The sequence below is a fragment of the Mesitornis unicolor genome, unplaced genomic scaffold, assembly GCF_000695765.1.
Source record: "Mesitornis unicolor isolate BGI_N332 unplaced genomic scaffold, ASM69576v1 scaffold49905, whole genome shotgun sequence".
Classification (NCBI taxonomy): Eukaryota; Metazoa; Chordata; class Aves; order Mesitornithiformes; family Mesitornithidae; genus Mesitornis; species Mesitornis unicolor.
This window is the reverse complement of record NW_010186009.1, coordinates 1-18227: the sequence shown is the minus strand read 5'-3', so window position 1 is coordinate 18227 and position 18227 is coordinate 1. Positions and strand designations below refer to the sequence as shown.

The following is an 18227-nucleotide window of genomic DNA, read 5'->3' as shown; positions in this document are numbered from 1 at the left end:
CCTACACAACAGCTTCCTTTTGGTGAATTGGGCTGAAGTGAGTGCCAGTGATGTGGCACGAGCAGCAGGGGCTGGGTCAGGGCTGATGGCATTGCTATGCAGAAAGCATTCCCCGGTCACATTTGGTGCCAGGTGATCACTGACTTTGGCACTGATGCATAATTACAGTCATTTGGGGCAGCTGTGCCACATGAAATTTGTCAAATCCCCGTAAAATGAAAGAACACAACAACACTGCCAATGCATTAAATATGAGATTTGGTTACCCTTATTAAGACATCTTTTATCTAAATGATGCATGATTCCTACAGTAAATGCTCTGCTCGTAGTTTTCCTCCTTAGAAATTTCTCAGCAACAAAGCGACCCTTTATTTTATACCTGACTTTTTGCAGTAGCTGGTGATGCTCCTTGAGACCTCTTGTGCCGCTGGAGAAGTCAGGGAGCAGAGGAAGTTTCCTTCCAGACACAAAGCGAGCAGGGCACCTCCTGCGCGTTCCACCACACATCTCCTCACTGGTCAATGGCTCAAATTCTGCATTTTCTCTAACTCAGCCTCTGCCCAACAGGTGAAGCAGATCATGGAGGAGGCGGTGACGAGGAAGTTTGTGCATGAGGACAGCAGCCACATCATCTCCTTCTGCGGTGAGTCTCTGGTGGTGGAGCACCCTCTTCGTGTTGGGCTTTCCCTGCCTGGCGTTGGGGCTGTGGTACCCGCATTTTTGGGGGGTACACTTCAGCTCTGGGGCGTTGTGCTGGCGCTGGGAGGTGGTTTGTGCCAGAGGATGAGTTGTTCTGGCAGCAACCTGAGTCCCTGAGGCCTCTGCTCTGTGCTTAAAATATATTGCGATGTGTCAAAAGACGGAAGGATGTTGGCAGTGTATACAGTCATTTAAGAAATAATATTTTATTTTAAGTAATTCCCTTGAGAATTGATTCAACAGAAAGCCTGATAAGTCCAAATATTTCTTTGCTATTATGGAACAGGAGTGTATGGTAAGGAGTCTTCAGTCTGCAATACATGCCAGGGGGACACGGGGCAAAGGACCATGCTGGGCCCAAGGAGAGGAGGAGTATTTGTGTCTCAAAGGTAGCGTGGAGCAGGAGGGAGCAGCCTTGTTCCTGGGGCACAAGTCACAAGTTTGAGGCCAGGTCTCAAAGGACAAATTTCAGACCCAGGCAGAAGCCAATGAGTCTGTTGGTAGCAGGGCAAGTGCTTCAGGCTGTGGGATGAGCACAGTGGTTGTAGCCCTGGGCATGGATAAGAAAATTCTGCAGCCTCTTGGGGATGCAGGAGGGATGGAGCTGGAGCCAGATGATCACCAACAGCACTGGCCACACGGTGGGCACCTTTGCTGAAGGTGGCTTGCTGAGGGCTGAGTGGCTCACCCCGCTTTGTGTGTGTGTCTCACCTCTTTCACATTTGGGATGAAGCTCCAGCCACCAAAATCAGTAGAGTTGCCCTCCCTGAATTTTACAAGATTAAATTCCTGCCCTTTATTCCTGGTGGAAGTGGTCGGAGCTCCCACTGCCTCCCAGGGCAGGATGTCCTGGAGCAGATGTCCCAGGCTCTTGTCCTGGAGCATATCTGTCCCTGCATGACATGGGCTTTTGGGGAGCGCGGTGTGCGTCCCTGTGCCCCTGGCGTGGGTAGAGGTCCCATCTGCGAGGTGGGTGCTGCCCTTTCTCCTGGCTCTGATCTCGCATCCCTGGGCAGAGCCTGGCCTCTGCACCGTGTCTGTGTGCTCCTGTAGCAGATCCTTGGCACTCCTGAGTCTCTTGCTGCAGTGAACCCCTGAGAGCAGGGTCCTTCCCAGGCCAGTGATTGCCTCTGCGAAGCACTTGGATGGCAGAAGCAACCCTTATTGCTGTCTGCAGGGCACAGAGCTGCTGGCAAACCATCCCTCGCAGGGTCCTTGCCCTTTAATTTGTTCCAAGGGCAAAGCAAGAAGTTCCCCTGTCATCCCGTGGCTCAGCCCTGCTGCCAGGGGACCTCACGCTGCTCTGCTCCTGCACCACGAGCCCTGGCTCCCAGGTAAGCGGGGACAACCCATGCCCCTTTGAGCCCGCTCTGCTCTCCGTGCCCATCGCTCCCAGTGGAGATGTTTGCAGCGTTAGCGCCAGCTGCGCTGCCAGCACCTGGGGCTGCTGCTGCTGCTGCTGCTGCTGCTGCTGAGCAAACGCTGCCAGCAGCATGCGGAGGACGAGTGGCACACCTCGATTTACACATGGCTGGAGGGCAGCTCGCTAATTCGGAGGCTGGGAAGAAGAAGATGACAGAAGTGATGACAAGCAGCTCTTGAAGAAAGTTGCTCGGAGAAGGCTCGTGCAACACTGGCGCTACTGAATAGGACTGGAACATCCACGGTCACAGGCACAAAAGGGGAAGAGAAGGGAACGATGAGGTCTCCTTTTCTACTCTGGAAAACAAAGAGGTTGCCTTTTTCCTTTTCTCCTGGGCCCTCGGATAAAAGACACGACGCAGGTGTTTGTTCCAGGCCTATGTGCCTTTGTACGCTGCAGACTGAACGGCATCGAAAGAGCAGAGCAGACTTGGAGGTGTGACTCATTCTCTGCTCTTCTCTGCAGCACGAGGCTTCGCAGCCTGGGCTTATTTATAGCCTCCTGCGCCACGGAGCTCAGGCACGAAGGGCTCGGTGCTCCCTTCTGCCTTCTTAATGATGCTGCTGTGCGCTCTCATGGGCTTCTGGCATCCACACCTCCAGCTCTGGCTGCTGTTGCTGTCTCATTTGAATGGTACGTGCACTTTCCTCGGTGCTGTGGCTCTCCGTGAGCTGGGTGAGCTTATAAATAACCCCTTTCCCCGACAAGCAGAGTGTGCTGCAAGCCTGGCTCTGGCTGTGCATGGCTGCCCTTTTCTGCGGGGAGAGAGCCCTCCTCATCGTCTGCGTAGCCACTGTACCGCAAACCCCTTCTGGTGAAACCAGTGGTCTGGCAGGAAAGGGCCGCTGCCCTGTTTTGCCTGTGAGGGATGGGCTTGAAGTGGACAAATGCGAGTTGGCATCTGTCACGTTCACGCTGCCCTGGGAGGCTGATGGAGAGCTGACGGCAGGGCTGGGGGCTGCGTGAGCAAGGGGTTTATGGTCCACATCAGTGCTGAGACCGAGCCTTCGTGCTCAGCCCCTGTGTGGTTTGAGCTGTGCCGGGTCAGAGACTTTCAGGATCTCAAAAATAGTCTTTTTGCCGTGTATCAAAGCTCCCTCCTTACCTCGGTGCAGCTGCACAGAGCCCCTGCACTGCGCGTCTGTGCTGTAAATGATATCCTTAAGCGACGGGGAGAGTCTCTTCACGGTGTCTGTTTGCAGCAGGGACAGTAAGTTATGAACTGCGCTCATAAAATCACACGGTTAAAAAAGAAACTGCCGTTACCCCTGCATTTATTGCAGACAAGGTGCTCTTACTTCATGTGCTGAAGCCTCTGAGCCATTGGGAGAGCACTGGGGGAGTTTTTCTTATGAAAACTTCACATTTGTGTGTAGTTTTGCTGGCAGGAGTAGTGTTTTGGAGAGGTTCAGGACTCCGCCTCAGGGTGCAGCAGAGGCAGAGGGTGCCTGGTTTACCAAGGCATTTTGGTGGGCAGCAGAGGTGGGTGCATCTGCCCGCCCCTGTGCCTTTTCTCTCTGGCTCAGGAGGGCAGGTGTGAGGCACAGAGAGGCTTTTAGGGCTTCATTTAAAAACCAGTTATTGATCCAGTGGCTCTGAAGGGCTGCGTTTGGGCGAGCAGGACCTGGCTGGCCCAAACGTGTTGCTTTGCTGCTGTTGGTACAGGACGTGCACCCAGGATGCTGCACCCTCACCCTGCCCGCCAGGCGGTGAACTCGACCATGGCACGAAGCAGGGCGGAGAAAATGAGCGCATCTCAGCCCTGGGAGCTGACATTGATGGGTCTGCGTGAAATCTCTTCTCAAACCTCTCCACAGAGTTGCTCAGGTGTAGGAAGAAATGCCTTTCCAAGCGAGAGGTGAACCAGCATCTGCAGGGAAGGCTCAGCAGCACCAGGTTCCTGGGGAAAGATGGGTGCCAGAAAGCTTCTTGTCAGCGCTGGATCGATATCCTGCAGAGCTGTGGGTCTGTGTGGTTTTCCAGAGCTTTGATCAGGCTGTTTGCTGTGTTTGACACCAGACATCCATCCCGAGCCCTCCCAGGGGACTCTGGCGAGCAGATTCGCTGGCACAGCCTGTACGTGTGCGCATCTTTCTGTGGAGTCATCGCCGGCTCCGGGCAGGGAGCACCGAGCCTGGAGGGGCTCCAAAGCCAGGCTGAGCTGCTGGCATGGGCTGGGGCTTATCCCCAGGTTCTCTTTAGGTTTTTCAGGAGAATGTTTGTGTGAACACTGATTTTTTTGTGTAAAAGCTGCCCAATTTCTTCTACTGCTTTAGAAATCCTCAGTGTGGCTGTCTCTCACTCCCAAGCTTTCTCCTTCTTGCTTGGACCAAGCACATCCCAGCACAGGGGCCCAAAGTGAAAACTCCTGTTCCCGCTGTATCCGTCACTGAGACTGGGAAAACTTCAGTGAGTTGTTTGGTTTCTCTGTAATCTGCAGGAAACCTGAGAGGAGAACATCGGCCTGTTTGTCTGCAGAGCAAAGCAACCATCCTACCTGGAGAAGATGTAGCGCACTTGCTTGTTGGTTGCAGCATGTCTGATGAGGATGTTTTACTGAAGGATGTTCCCTGCCTTAAAATACGTTGTCTGAGGAGCTTTACATCCCGTCCTTCCATCTATCCCACTGATTAATGGTGGTGGCTGGAGTGATGAGCACACTGGAGAGGAGGGGGGACTTGTGCGCTGAGCTTGCAGGGACACCCAAGTCTGGTTGCTGTTGGCAGTGCCCTCCCCAGTGACACTGCAAATCCTGCTCTCTGTCCCAGGCTGGCCCCATGGACAAACTGCTCACCTGAAATGCTTTCAGACCCATTTAATCAGGGGAGCTCTGCCAGATGCATCGCTGTGCGGTGTACGGCCACGCTTAGCTTCAAGCTGTTAAACCGCAGATAAACTGTTTGCTCCCACAGGCTTAACCTGAGTGACTCTGTGCGAGCAGGCTCTTGGCAGCTCTTGATCGGTGCCATTACTGCCACGCCACGAGCCCGTCACTCCTCTGCTGGGAAAATCACTGCTCTGGTCACGGCGATCATGCCGGAGCAGATCTGGATGCAGGATGGGACCTCTCTCTGCACGTTTAGATTTCCCAGCGTTTGCATCGATTCATTTGCATTTGAATGAGCAGCGTAGGGGAAAGGGACCTGGGGGTCCTGGTGGCCAGCAGGATGACCATGAGCCAGCACTGTGCCCTTGTGGCCAAGAAGGCCAATGCCATCCTGAGGTGTATCAGGAGAGGGGTGGTTGTAGGGCAGAGAGGTTCTCCTCCCCCTCTGCTCTGCCCTGGTGAGACCGCATCTGGAATATTGTGTCCAGTTCTGGGCCCTCAGTTCAAGAAGGACAGGAACTGCTGGAGAGAGTCCAGCGTAGGGCTACAAAGATGATCAAGGGAGTGGAGCATCTCCCTTCTGAGGAGCGGCTGAGGGAGCTGGGGCTCTTTAGTTTACAGAAGAGGAGACTGAGGGGAGACCTCATTCATGGTTATAAATATTTAAAGGGTGAGTGTCACGAGGATGGAGCCAGGCTCTTCTCGGTGACAAACAATGATAGGACAAGGGGTAATGGACACAAACTGGAACACAGGAGGTTCCACTTCAATTGGAGAAGAAACTTCTTCTCAGTGAGGGTGACAGAGCCCTGGCCCAGGCTGCCCAGAGAGGTTGTGGAGTCTCCTTCTCTGCAGACATTCAAAACCCGCCTGGACGCCTTCCTGTGTAACCTCATCTGGGTGTTCCTGCTCCGGCAGGGGGATTGGACTGGATGAGCTTTGGAGGTCCCTTCCAATCCCTAACGGTCTGGGATTCTGTGCATTTGGGGTATTGTGTAGCAGAGCAGATCCTGGTGTTTTCACAACGAAGGGCTGCGAGCACAGTGGTCCGAGTCCTTTCTCCCGCTCTGTTTTAAGAATGAACAAAGTGCTCTGAGAAATCCCAATCCAGGCTGTGAGCTTGGCACGTCGGCACAGGCTGCTCGCTGATGGTGGCACAGGGGTCTTGCACATCCCCATTTCATTGCCAGTCTAGGAAGATCTCTTTAGGCTGTTGGTTGGTCAGATCAGTGAATCCAAGATAGTTATTCTGCCTGACTGGTGCCTCGGGTGATTTCAAGGAGACCTTGGATCTACTTATGAGGTACAAGTTAACTGTGCTTTGAAGTACTTGCATCTTGGCACACCCACAGTTTGAGTTTGCCTCCATCAAGCTAGCAGTTTGGTTCAGGTGCGCTGAACATCTCATAGACATCACCAACCTCAACTTTTCTGTTTTGCAAAACTAGAATCGTTCCTCTGTATAGCCAGCAGAACTGATGACTGCAGGCAGAAGAGCCGTACTGCTGTCTGTTGCTTCACATCGAGTGCCATCTGGTTTCCCCAATCCCCTGTCTGCTCAGGCAGGAATAGCACGTGGCACTGGTTTCCTCTTGGGAAATGTTTCTGCTGCGGAGTCAGGCCATGGCTGCAGCAGGAGCTGGGTTGCTGTGATGGGAGCTGAGTTCTCCTGCTGCTTCAATAACCACTTTGCTCTGTTGCAGCTGCGGTGGAGGCCTGCGTCTTGTACGGCTTGAAGAGGAGGGCGGCGGGATTCCTGCGCAGCAACAAGATCGCAGCTCTGTTCATGAAGGTGGGCAAGAGCTTTCCTCTGGCTGAGGAGCTTTGCAAGAAGGTGCAGGACCTGGAGCAGCTCATTGAGAACGCGTAAGACACCGGCGTTGCTGTTATCCCACAGGCTGCTCGTGTTTTGGTGCGGGTGTGTGGGTTGGGTATGGCTGTGGATCACAATGTCCAGCTTGAGCCTCTGCGGGAGGAATTGCTCTTTCATGGAGCTGAGTCCTGTCTTGGGGTTTTCATATCATGAGGGAAGTGGTTGCTTTTCCAGGAGGCTGAGTTGCGGTTGTGGTTTAAGCTGAGATGGCCAAGTTCTTGCTTCCTCTGTCCCCTGTCTTGTGCTTCAGGGACAGCCAAGCACGTTTGCTGCTAAACCCTCACGGTTTATGGACCAGTGCACTAAGCCAACTGGAACCACATTTGGTCTGCCTCAGTGTGCAGGGCTTGAACCTGCAGTAATTCAACTGCTGCTCCAGAGTGGCTTACTCACCCTTGGACAGGAACCAGGGAGATGGATGGCACTGCTACCTGGGGGCAGGAATCTCTGTGCTGTTCTAGGATAAGCAGCTTTGCTTGCGAACTGCTGTCCTGGGGCACCAGGGGTAAAAGCGTGTGGGTTGGAGGACTCTGCTGAGGCAGAGGCTTGTTCTAGGATGCCCTTGCAGTGGGAAACTGGAGTCAGTTTTCAAATGCAGATGTGGGCCTTGTGGAGTAGAGGGTGGAATAGATGAAGGGACCGGTTTCCAGAGCCCTGTCCCCATGTGATTCACTGGGCCACCGCAGTCGGCACCCCTGAAACCCCAGCCTTGTGCCCCATGAGGTGCTGTGAGTGCCCCGGGCTCCTGCAGTGCTCACTGATGTTGTTGTCTTTTGCCTTGTACGTCTAAAGACGAAATCAGGTCCAGGGCATCCCGGAGAATGTGCGCAAGATGCCGAAGCTGCCCAACCTGTCTCCTCAAGCCATCAAGCACCTCTGGATCCGCACAGCCCTCTTCGAAAAGGTCTTGGATAAAATCGTGCATTACCTGGTAGAAAACAGCAGGTGAGCGATGGCACAGGCCACGCATTTGTCCCTCCCAACTCATGACCAGTGTCGGCCCCTTCCAGTGGTGCTGGAGGTGTTGCTGGCTGGGCCAGAGAAGTCCCTGCATGGGACAGCCCAGTTGAGTGCCCATCGCGGGTTCTCTGGTTGATTTCCTTTTGCTGGTGGCCACCATACACTTCCTAAAATAAAGATGGGGCACATTGTCCTTGTCCTCATCTTCTGGAAACGGCATGCTGTGGTGTCCTGTGCCGTGGAGGTGTCCTTGATTTAAAACCACTGTCTTTGTTGTTTTGCATTCCCAGGGGGCTGAAATGCTACAGCATTCTGCTCTCTTTTATTTCTTCCAGTAAGTACTATGAAAAAGAAGCTCTCCTGATGGATCCTGTGGACGGGCCAATCCTTGCATCTTTATTGGGTAACACTTTCCTCTTACCCTACTTTGACAGCTTGCTTTCCAAACCTCTGTTCCCACTCCTTTGCCCTGGGATGTGAAATGCAATCGTTTTCTGCTAAGAACTTCAGAAAGCTTAATAGCCCTGTACTGGTAGTCCCGTGGAGTGCTTATAAAGACCACATGGTGTCCCACTGCCCCTGCTCTGAGATGCTGGGTCCAGGGACCTGAGAGGTGACCACAGCCATCAGAACAACTTCCTTATGTCTGTGATTTTCCTCTCTGCGCAGTGGGGCCCTGTGCGCTGGAGTACACGAAGATGAAGACTGCTGACCACTTCTGGACGGACCCCTCGGCTGACGAGCTGGTGCAGAGGCACCGCATCCACAGCTCCCACTGCCGCCAGGACTCACCCACCAAACGCCCGGCACTCTGCGTGAGTCAGGGAGGGACGGCTCCTTGCAGTGCTCCTCCTGGGCTCCAGCTGCTGGAGAAGAGGGCTGTGAAGCCCTCTGATGAGAGGAGGTAGAAAAGCACAGTTGCTTGAAGTCTTTAAGCTAGAGATGCTGGGAACATGGGCTACGGAGACTGCAGGTTTGCTGGCCCAACGCAGCACTGCATCATGGGGTCTCTGCCCTTTGGGAACAGCACGTGTGAACCAAAAGCAAAGGCAACTGGAATCTGCTCTGTTTATTGCAAACAAAGCATGTTCCTGGGGTTTCTCTAAGTACGGAATTGAGCTTGGCCAGAGCCAGCAATCCTCTTAGGGGACACAAAGGGAAAGATTTCTGGTAGTGACTCTAAGTGAGGAGGGAATGATCGTTCAGGAGAAGCTTTCAGAAAGCAAGAGGTGCCTGTGCTCACCTCATGTTTGTAGGTGAATCTCTTCCAGATTCAGAAGAGGCATTCGAGTGGCAGCATGGATGACCGACCGTCGCTGTCTGCCAGGGACTACGTGGAGTCGCTGCACCAGAATTCCCGAGCCACGCTCCTGTATGGCAAGAACAACGTCCTGGTGCAGCCAGTGAGTACCTGCTGCTCGTCACTGCGTAATTCTGCCCCAGGTTGCTCTTGATGGAGAAGGGCACAGGCTCATTTTGAATCCGAGAAGGCAGTGACTGGACTGCATTTGTTGAGGTCTAAGTGATACGGATCCTCCCAGTCGAATGGAAAATGCTACTGCCTGAGTTGGAAGCAGGCTCCTCTCCCTTCTCTTGACCAGAGGCCACAAAACTCCTTGAACTGTCCCTTTCTGCTTATTGCAGTCACATAAATGAAGTGCAAACTGCGTAGGTGGAGCTGCAGAGTTTGCCTGAGCTGGACACTTCTCTCAGCCCTTTTCCAGGCTGGTGAGGTGTTCTGTTATCTCTGCTGGGAGGTTTTGCAGGGTTTCTGGCCGTTGGTGAGTGGATGGGTTCAGGGGCAGCAGGCAGGGCTGTGGTATGGTCCAGGACATGGCTCATCCTTGGGTGGCCTGAGGTGGTTCTTCACGCTTCTGGTGTCCTCCAAGCTGCTCACTGTCTCCCTGCCTTTCTCTTCCCCAGCGGGATGACATGGAGGCGATCCCAGGATATCTGTCCCTCCACCAGACGGCCGACATCATGGCCCTGAAGTGGACACCCAACCAGCTGATGAACGGCTCCGTGGGGGACCTGGACTACGAGAAGAGGTGACTGGCTCCGAGTGCGCCTTAACACGGGGCAGAGGGGACAGGCAAATGTTCCCTGGGTTCAGAGCATGGATCTGGTGTTCAAAACCACCAGTGAATTTTCCCACTGACTGCAGAGCACAGTCCTGTGAGAGGGGAAGGGACAGGGAAGGTGGCCTGAGGTGGGCTGTGAGCTTGTTCTTCCAGGTCTGCTTACTTTGCCAGGCAGGGCGTATTACTGTGCCGTTTTGCCTGGGATTGCCTTATGGGCTGCTGTCATTTCTCTTGAGAGCTGCAGTCCTCCTTTAACACAGACAGAATGATGTCAGGTCCCAATTTTTCAAAACAAGGCAAACAAAATCCTTTTGCATCAGCAAACGCTCCAGGAAAGCTGGAATATTTAGGATGCTGATGCTTTGACCTGGGGTAAACGTCATCTTCAGGAAAATGTTCCTCAGTTTTGTTTATTCTCAATTGTAGTTTTCTGGGTTTGTTTACCTGTGTTCTTTTCATCTCCCCTTTCTTCTTGGCCCCTGGGCCATTCCGTTATGCCTGGTACCCTCCCCCTAAAATGCTATTTTCATCTCTACACTACTTTTCTGAGTTCTCAACTTGGGCATCAGCCTGAGCTCTAAAACTTCCCAGTGTCAAGACGTGACCAAGGAAGAGAGGAGTCAGTTGACAAAGTGAGTATGAATCTACAAGGAACGACTCTTACGCACCCCTTGCCATCCTTAAATGCCTTTGTAAGCCTTGATTTTAAGCACTATTTCTGTGAAGAGTCCCGTGGGACAGGAGTTCAGCAGAGCAGCAGCCCAGGCTTGGACTGCGCTGCAGATTTCCTCGGTGCTGCAGGGCTGCTCCTGCCACCTTCCCGGGGCTCTCCCAACGAGAGGGAATCCTTTCTGGGGTGCCCAGAGGAGAGGGCTCAACTCTGCAGGGCTCCACACCTTCCCTGCAGCTGCCAGGATCCATGGACACGTTGTCCATGGCACAAGTTTAGAGAAACAGCCTGGGACAATTGGCACTGGCCTTGCCCAGGTTGAGCTGTAGGGCAGGGACAGTGACTGGTTCTGGGGCGATATTGTCACTGGCTCAGGCTGGTTTTGTGACAGCTGTGCTGCTGCTGGGACCTGGTCCTTTCTGTGGCTTCCCCTGGCGTTAGGACAGCTGGAGACAGGATCTGGAGCTGATGTGAGCAGCAGCAGAGCCTCTTGCATCCCTGAAGCTCAGGACTTGCTCTCTTTCTGTGTTCCAGCGTGTACTGGGACTATGCCATGACCATTCGCCTGGAGGAGATCGTCTACTTGCACTGTCACCAGCAAGGTAAGGGCAGAGTGGGGGGCTGCTGGGGGCTGTTATTACCCTGACATGTGCTTCATTAAATTCAGGAGTGCCCATATGGGGATGTCTTGATTCAGCTCCAGGGCAACTCTGGCACGTCACTGCTATAGAAGTGCTTCTAGGAAGACCTTTAAAGCAGCTCCTGGCTGCAGTGTTGGCTGGGGAGCGCTCCCTGCAGAGCAGTGCTCTGTGGTTTTCAAGGGTGCCATCTCTCAGGCCACCCTTCTCCAGGGCCCCAGGCTTGTAATGGACTTGGGGAAGAATCCAAACAAGGAAGAAATTTGTTGTTTTGCACACCAGAAAGACAATGCCCTGAGCTTTCTTGCCTGTCCTCTGCATTTTTTTTACCAGTAATGTTTCCCTCATTCATGCGTGTGCCTTCTCTCTGCTGTCGCTGCTGTTAATAGTAGACAGCGGTGGGACGGTTGTCTTGGTGAGCCAGGATGGGATCCAGAGGCCTCCGCTGCGCTTCCCCAGAGGAGGGCACTTGCTGCAGTTCCTGTCCTGCCTGGAGAACGGCCTCCTGCCCCACGGGCAGCTGGACCCACCCCTCTGGTCACAGCGGGGAAAGGTAGGCACCCCAAAACTGGGCTTGTTCCTGAGTCTATGGTGCCGTGGGTTCTTGCTGCTGTTTCCTGGTGGGGTGTCTCAGAGCAGAGCTGATGGGGAGGACCCTCTGCCCGGTGTTAGTGGCTGTTTCATTTTAAACAATGCTCTTCCAAAGCCAAGAAGGAAGGTGGGTATGAAATACGGCAGTTTGGTTTAAAGGCTTAATCCCAAAGTCTGCTCCAGCCCAGGGAACATGCAAACATCATCCTGACTGCTGAAGCTCTTGTTAGGCAGGAGTCTGGCGAGCGAGGCAGCGACCACCAGGCATGGGGCGGCTTGTGAAGAGCAGGTTTTGTTCTCCTAGGGAAAGGTGTTTCCCAAGCTGAGGAAGCGAAGTCCCCAGGGCTCCTCCGAGTCTGCGTCCGACAAGGAAGACGAGGAAGCCACAGATTACGTTTTCAGGATCATCTACCCGGGGATGCAGTCTGAGTTCGGTGAGCGCGGGGCAGAGGGTGCTTCGGGTGGGTTGTCAGGGGTGTGTGAGCAGCCAGGGACACAGCCCTGACACACATTGCAGTTTGGGCCAGGACATGGTTCTGGAGAGGTGGGCTTTGCTTGTGACAGCACTGCCTTTTATTCCACATTACATATGGGCTGGGGCTTTACCTTTTCATTTACACCTTTCACTTTTCACTGGGTCCTTCATTTCCACAGCTGCACAACAGGCCACGACTGCCTTAATGGTTGGAAAAAACCCCTTGCACATCACTTCAGTAGTAAGGTTCACTTCGGTCATGTTCCTTGGGGGTCAGTGTTCACCACCCCAGGCCTCCAGGGCTGATTCTTCTCTTGCTGTCACCAGGCCAGCTTGGAAAGCGCCGCATTAAATCCAGCTCTGTTCCTTCAGCGCAAAGGAGACGTTACAGCTCCCTTCCTTATGTGCTGCCAGGTGTGACCCGTGTGTCTTCACTCACGGAGCAAGGGACATGATGCTGCTGGGTTCACCAAGCCAGAAATCCTCCCTAATGTCTGGTTGGGAATGCTCTGAACAGTGTGCTGGGCTGAAGTGACTGCACACTTGTCCTCACTCTTCTGTGGGATACCAAGATTTGACCTCTGGGAGCATCGTAGATGACTTTATAAGGGGAAAAACTGAGAGTGTAATGAAAGACTCATGGAATGCTTTGGAAAAGCTATGAAATTTGATCAAAAACTTGTTCCTATGTTTTAGAGGCTCGAAGGAGGCAATTGCATCTCCTGTGGCTCCTCCCTAGCATCAGTTAAGATGATGGTTGGTTCTCCTGCCTTTAGCTGACTAACACCATCCAGTGAGTCAGCTGAAAATCTGATTGAGGCTAAAATAGCAGATAGAGACGCTCCTTTCTGTAGCTTCCTTTTGATCTACCCCTTCAAATTCCATGTTGGGGGACACATTTCTGTGAAATGAATTGCTGCAGTCTCCTCATCAAAATCTGCATGGTTCCTGTGAACCTTCCCAGAGGGGGGTGCGACTGCATCGGCTCTTTTTTCTCTACAGTTTTTTCCTTCCCCCCACCTTTCATTTGTGCCCTTGTCCTCTCTCCGTGTCTCTAGTTACCATTAATGGTAATTTTCATCCATTCTTTGCGTCCGTGGTCTCCATCGCTGCCGTGAGGGGGAAGATCGCGAGGACTCCAGCTGCAAGCAAGACGGTGGTGATCCCTAAACGGTTTCTGCGTCTCCCCATCACGTCCCGACCTCCCCTTGCCGCTCTGGGGGCCCCTCGGCATCAGTGTAATGTGGCTGTCGTTTGTGTGCAGTGCTGCTGCTTGTCCGTGTTGTCACTTGGCAGTTCCTGCAGAGGTGTCCCCTGTCACTGCTGACCCTCACTGAGCCATCAGCACCCGCTGAAGTAGGAATATTTCAACACTTCTCTTGCTAGTATGAGTTATTCAGCATCACGAGCAGGGAGAGGCCAAGGGTGAGTGAGGAAGCCCTTTCCCAGCTGGAAGCTGGGATTAATTTCCATTTAAATTCCAAGGAGGAGCAAATAGGATTATTCTTCATTAATCTTTGTCACATCCCAAAATTCACCTTCATCGTAATGGCCTGTTCCAGGCAGGGATTGAGCAAGTGACAACATGAAGAAGCTACTTGCTCCTGCTGTCCCTTTCAGCCTCTTCATTCAAGTTATCTCCTGCCTTGTGATGTGGATGCTCCTGTCTTTCCCTGAATCTTGGATGGGATCCTGGTGTTTGAGAGATGGGGGCTTTTCCCTTCCACTGATCCACTCTTCTGGGGGCAGCGGTTGATTTCAGTCTTGGTTTTCCTCACCGGTGTGACCATCTATTGCAGCCTCTCGTCTGAGCCTCTCTGGTTGGGTGTGTGTTTTCTGCCTTGGTTGGCACTCAGCAGCGTGATTAGCTCGCTGAAGGCGCTGCAGTTAATTAGCAGACGGTTCCCTCTCATCAATGCTCTTTGTTTCCTTCCCTTTCTCTCGAGCTCTTCAGCGCTGGCGCTGTGATTACTGGTGTGGGTCCTACCCGGTTGCTGAGCCTCCTTGGGAGGAGTGCGGGATGCTGCATTTACAAATCAAACCTCCCCTCTCTGCTGACCTCCCGTGTCCCTCCTGACTTTGGGACAGCGCCAGGCAGCAGCTGAGGCTCCTCTCTCTGCCCTCTCGCAGTGCCCCAGGACCTGATGGACGCGCCGGGCGCTGGCCTTCCTCCCATGTGGCAACCCAGCACCCGCAAGTCCTCGTGCTCCTCCTGCTCTCAGAGCGGCTCCTCTGACGGTGGGCCGTCCAATGGCTGCAGCCACGAGAGGTAGGACAGCTCTGCTGCTTGCTTTGGGAAACACAGGTGAAATAAAACAAGGGTTGCAGGCAAAAGCACGGCTGGATGGCTGAGCTGGAGCAGTTATGCTGCAGGTGGTGTCTCCTCACAGCTCACTTGTCCATGGACCAGTGGGACGTGTCCAGGCTGAAGTGATGCCAGTCTCCTTGTCTGGGACATCTCAGCTGCTCTATCCTGGCAGCAAGAATTGCTGCTCCCAGGCTGAGCAGAGGCCCCTTGGTGCATCTCTGAAGACAAAGCTGGAACAGTCGGATGAAAGCAGGGACTGAGGGCACGCATGGGAACATTTCCTCTCCTCACATGTGATATGTTCTATTGGCAGAGCTCCGCTGAAGCTGCTGTGTGACAACATGAAGTACCAGATCCTCTCCCGGGCCTTCTATGGCTGTGAGTACTTGCCACATCCGTGAGATCATAGAATCGTTTGGGTGGAAAAGACCTTTAAGATCATTGAGCCCAGCCATAACCTGTCCATCGCTAAACCACGTCTCTAAGAGATGTGTGCCCATGGTGGTGCAGGACGATGAGGTGCTGAGCTGTCCCAGTAGACTCCTTGCTTTGCTGCTTAGGCTGGGTATGGGACCTCCATACTTCAGAGGGTCTCCTTCAGGGGTCAGATTCTTCAGAGCTTTCTCCTGCATTTCATCTTCATGGCTCCCTGAGTTCCCTGGCTGAATGTTTGCTTCTGCCTGGTGCAGGGCTGGCCTATTGCAGACACCTCTCCACGGTGCGAACCCACCTCTCGGCGCTGGTTAACCACAACATCGTGTCTCCTGACGTGCCCTGCAATGCCAGCTCGGGCCTGACTGTGGACATATGGCAGAGATACCTGCAGGACAGCACGGTAGGGCTGGTACTGTCGGGATGTGCCAGTTGTGGTGGGCTTGGGGTGTCCAGGGCAGCATCACTTACATGGTTTTAGCATGGTAAAGTAAAGCACATTGAGAAGAGGAGTCAGGGAGCCTGCCCCAGGCTGCACAAAGCCCAGGGCTCCTAATCCTCGACATGTGAAAGCTGGGGCACGAAGGCTGCTCTCCTTAATGTGCTGCTTGCCCACAGCCATGTCCATCACCCTGAGTGCTGTGGTCTTGAGGGGGTCCCATCATGCTGTTAGGGCAGGATAGCCAGAGAGCTGTGACCACAGTCCTGACGTGCTGCCAGTGCTCCCTTTCTGGCAGTGGTGAGCCAGCATTCCCCAAAATATCCATCTGCAGGGGCCTCTGGCTGTGCTTAAGCCCAAGCAGAGACCGGAGAGAGCGTCTGCAATGAATGGGCAGCGAGTTTTGCAGGTGGTCAGCGTCTGGGCAGCACTCGGTGCTGAAAGGTGCCACGGCCAGGCTGGGGTTGCCCTGGCTGCATCTCTGTGCTGACTCAGCATTTCCTGCAGAGTTACGAGGACCAGGAGCTGCTGCGGCTGATCTACTACGGCGGGATCCAGCACGAGATCAGGAAGGCTGTCTGGCCCTTCCTTTTGGGCCATTACCAGTTTGGGATGACGGAGGCAGAAAGGAAAGAGGTTGGTACGGGTGTGCTGCCAGCTCAGCAGCCTGGGGGGTTCACTGGTGTGCCCTGGAGATTTCACAGCTGGAAACATCCATGTGCCAGAGTCCACCCCGTGAACCCACTGGGCGTTGTGACCCCGTTGTGCTGCTGCTGGGGATAGGAGGTGGGAGAAAGAGACTCAGAGAAACAAGAATCGATAGGACCAAGCTCAGCGCTCCCCTGTGCAGCTGATGTTCAGTGCCTTGCACATCTCTGGAAGGAGAAGGGCAGTCATGTTTCCATCCTAATTTTTGTGAGGTTTTGTGGGTCAGGCTCTGGCTGTCACTGTGCTGGAGGTGGGTGACTTTATGTCCGATCCAGCTGTAGTTAATGCACATTAATGCACTAAACTTGTCTGTGCAGGGCTGTTTGGGAGAGGGAGGAGGCGCTGGTGTCTGGGCTGTTCCAGAGGCATCCATTCAAAGTCCTGCTGTCCCCAAACACTGCAGGCTGACGACCAGATCCGTACCTGCTACGAGCACACCATGGCGGAGTGGCTGGGCTGTGAGGCCATCGTCCGGCAGCGGGAGAAGGAGTCGCACGCAGCAGCTCTGGCCAAGTGCTCCTCCGGGGCCAGCCTGGATTCCCACATCCAGAGGATGATGCACAGGGACTCGACCATCAGCAACGAGGTGAGGGATGGGGGGCTCGGGGAGGGTTGTGCTCCCCATGGTCCCTGCTGGCCTCTGCTGCAGGGAAGGATGGGGCACAGCTCTTGCTCAGGTCTTTCCCTCACCTCTGTGCCTCGTTGCTCACTGTAATCCGTGCAAGTTAAGGTTGGAATTTTCCTACCTGTTGTATTTCATCTCTCTTCTGGAGTGTTTAGAAGAAGGAGTGGGCACTTCCTGCAAATACTGTCTCAGTTTCCATGCTCTGTGGTGCTGCACCGACCGGGAGGTTTTGTCTGCAGCCTGAGGGGTGTATTTGAGGTCTAACAAATTGGCTTTGGGTCTTGCAGCCGCAGTATCCGCAGCAGCACTGAGCAGCTCTGCATCCATGACCTCAGGTGAAGATGCTGGGCACAGAGGACCCGAAAGCAGGGGCAGCAGTGGGGCATAGCAGAGGGCAGGGGGCAGCCAGAGCCTGATGACACCACGGCTCTTGCAGGGGGTGAGCAGGGGTGGGCTGCAAGGTCGGCACTGCTAAAACCCCATGAATCATTCCCATCCCCACAGCATCACCGCTGTGGTTCTGGTTTTGTGTCCTGTTGTGGGAACACGCGCTGGGAGAGGAGCTGGCAGAGTTAATCCATGCAAAGCTTCACCCTTTTCCCATTCTAACCTGAAATTTCCTGTTATAAAATGCTCCCATGGTAACGGAGGAAAACGGTCGCCCTTCCTCTCTCCATCAGAGCCCTGCCCAGCAAACACCCACAGTACCAGGACAAGTCCTGCTGCCGTTCTGAAAAGTGCCGTACTTTCTTAAAACCCCATTGTTTGTGTGTGCTGTCACTGCACGAGCAGCAATGAGCGGGCTCACAGGGGCGGCTCGGATAACGGGGAGGACTCGCTCGTTAGTGAAGGCTGATTGCTAATTGCTGAGCTGGGCGCTGCAAAGCCCAACGCTGCCTTCTGTGCTTCAGCTGGCAGCCAGAAAAGGGTGCTGTTGACTTTTGGAGAGGCTGCCTCAGCTGAATCTGGCTTGAAACATCAATATTTGTCCTTTAAGAAAAAGAAAAAAGCCTTAATATACTTGGAGAGATGGTTTTATAGCCTGTGACTTCATTGTTTATGTAAACTAAGACAGGGTGAGCTTCATTGCTGCCAAATTAGGACAGAGATTTGTAGAAATTTGCACTCCAGGGAGGCAGCGTGACCTCTCTGAAGGCCAGAAGAAAGCAGCTCCTTCCCAACCCAAACATACAGGGTTTGAACAGCTGGATTGGCCTGGGACTTTGGTTCCTGTCATCTTCTCCAGCAGTAAATGGCAGGGCTGAGGCAGGGGTGGCAAATCTGCACGGCAGAGCTGATGATGTGAACGTCTTTCATGGGTCAAATATGAGAATTTATTGGATGCATTTTCTGCTTGTCCTTTACCTGCAGATGTGCCCACCTCTGATAGCGTGGCTTGACCACCGTGCTCTTCACCTTTTCGCTCGTCTGTCCCTCTTTTCACAAAGTCACAGAATCACAGAATGCCAGGAGTTGGA

The 18227-nt window shown here is 53.6% G+C and overlaps 1 protein-coding gene across 1 annotated transcript; it reads left to right on the top strand.

Moving 5' to 3' along the window:
- Window positions 1–567: 567 nt before the first annotated feature.
- SGSM1 (small G protein signaling modulator 1) lies at window positions 568–16710 on the top strand (the record flags this gene model as incomplete). Its single annotated transcript, XM_010185001.1, has 15 exons — window positions 568–643; window positions 6653–6815; window positions 7615–7767; window positions 8118–8185; window positions 8452–8597; window positions 9054–9185; window positions 9706–9830; window positions 11068–11135; window positions 11561–11724; window positions 12067–12196; window positions 14368–14506; window positions 14859–14923; window positions 15235–15380; window positions 15924–16052; window positions 16528–16710. Coding segments are annotated over 15 exons (1887 nt in total), but the record flags the coding sequence as incomplete, so codon positions are not given.
- Between the last annotated feature and the right edge of the window lie 1517 nt (window positions 16711–18227).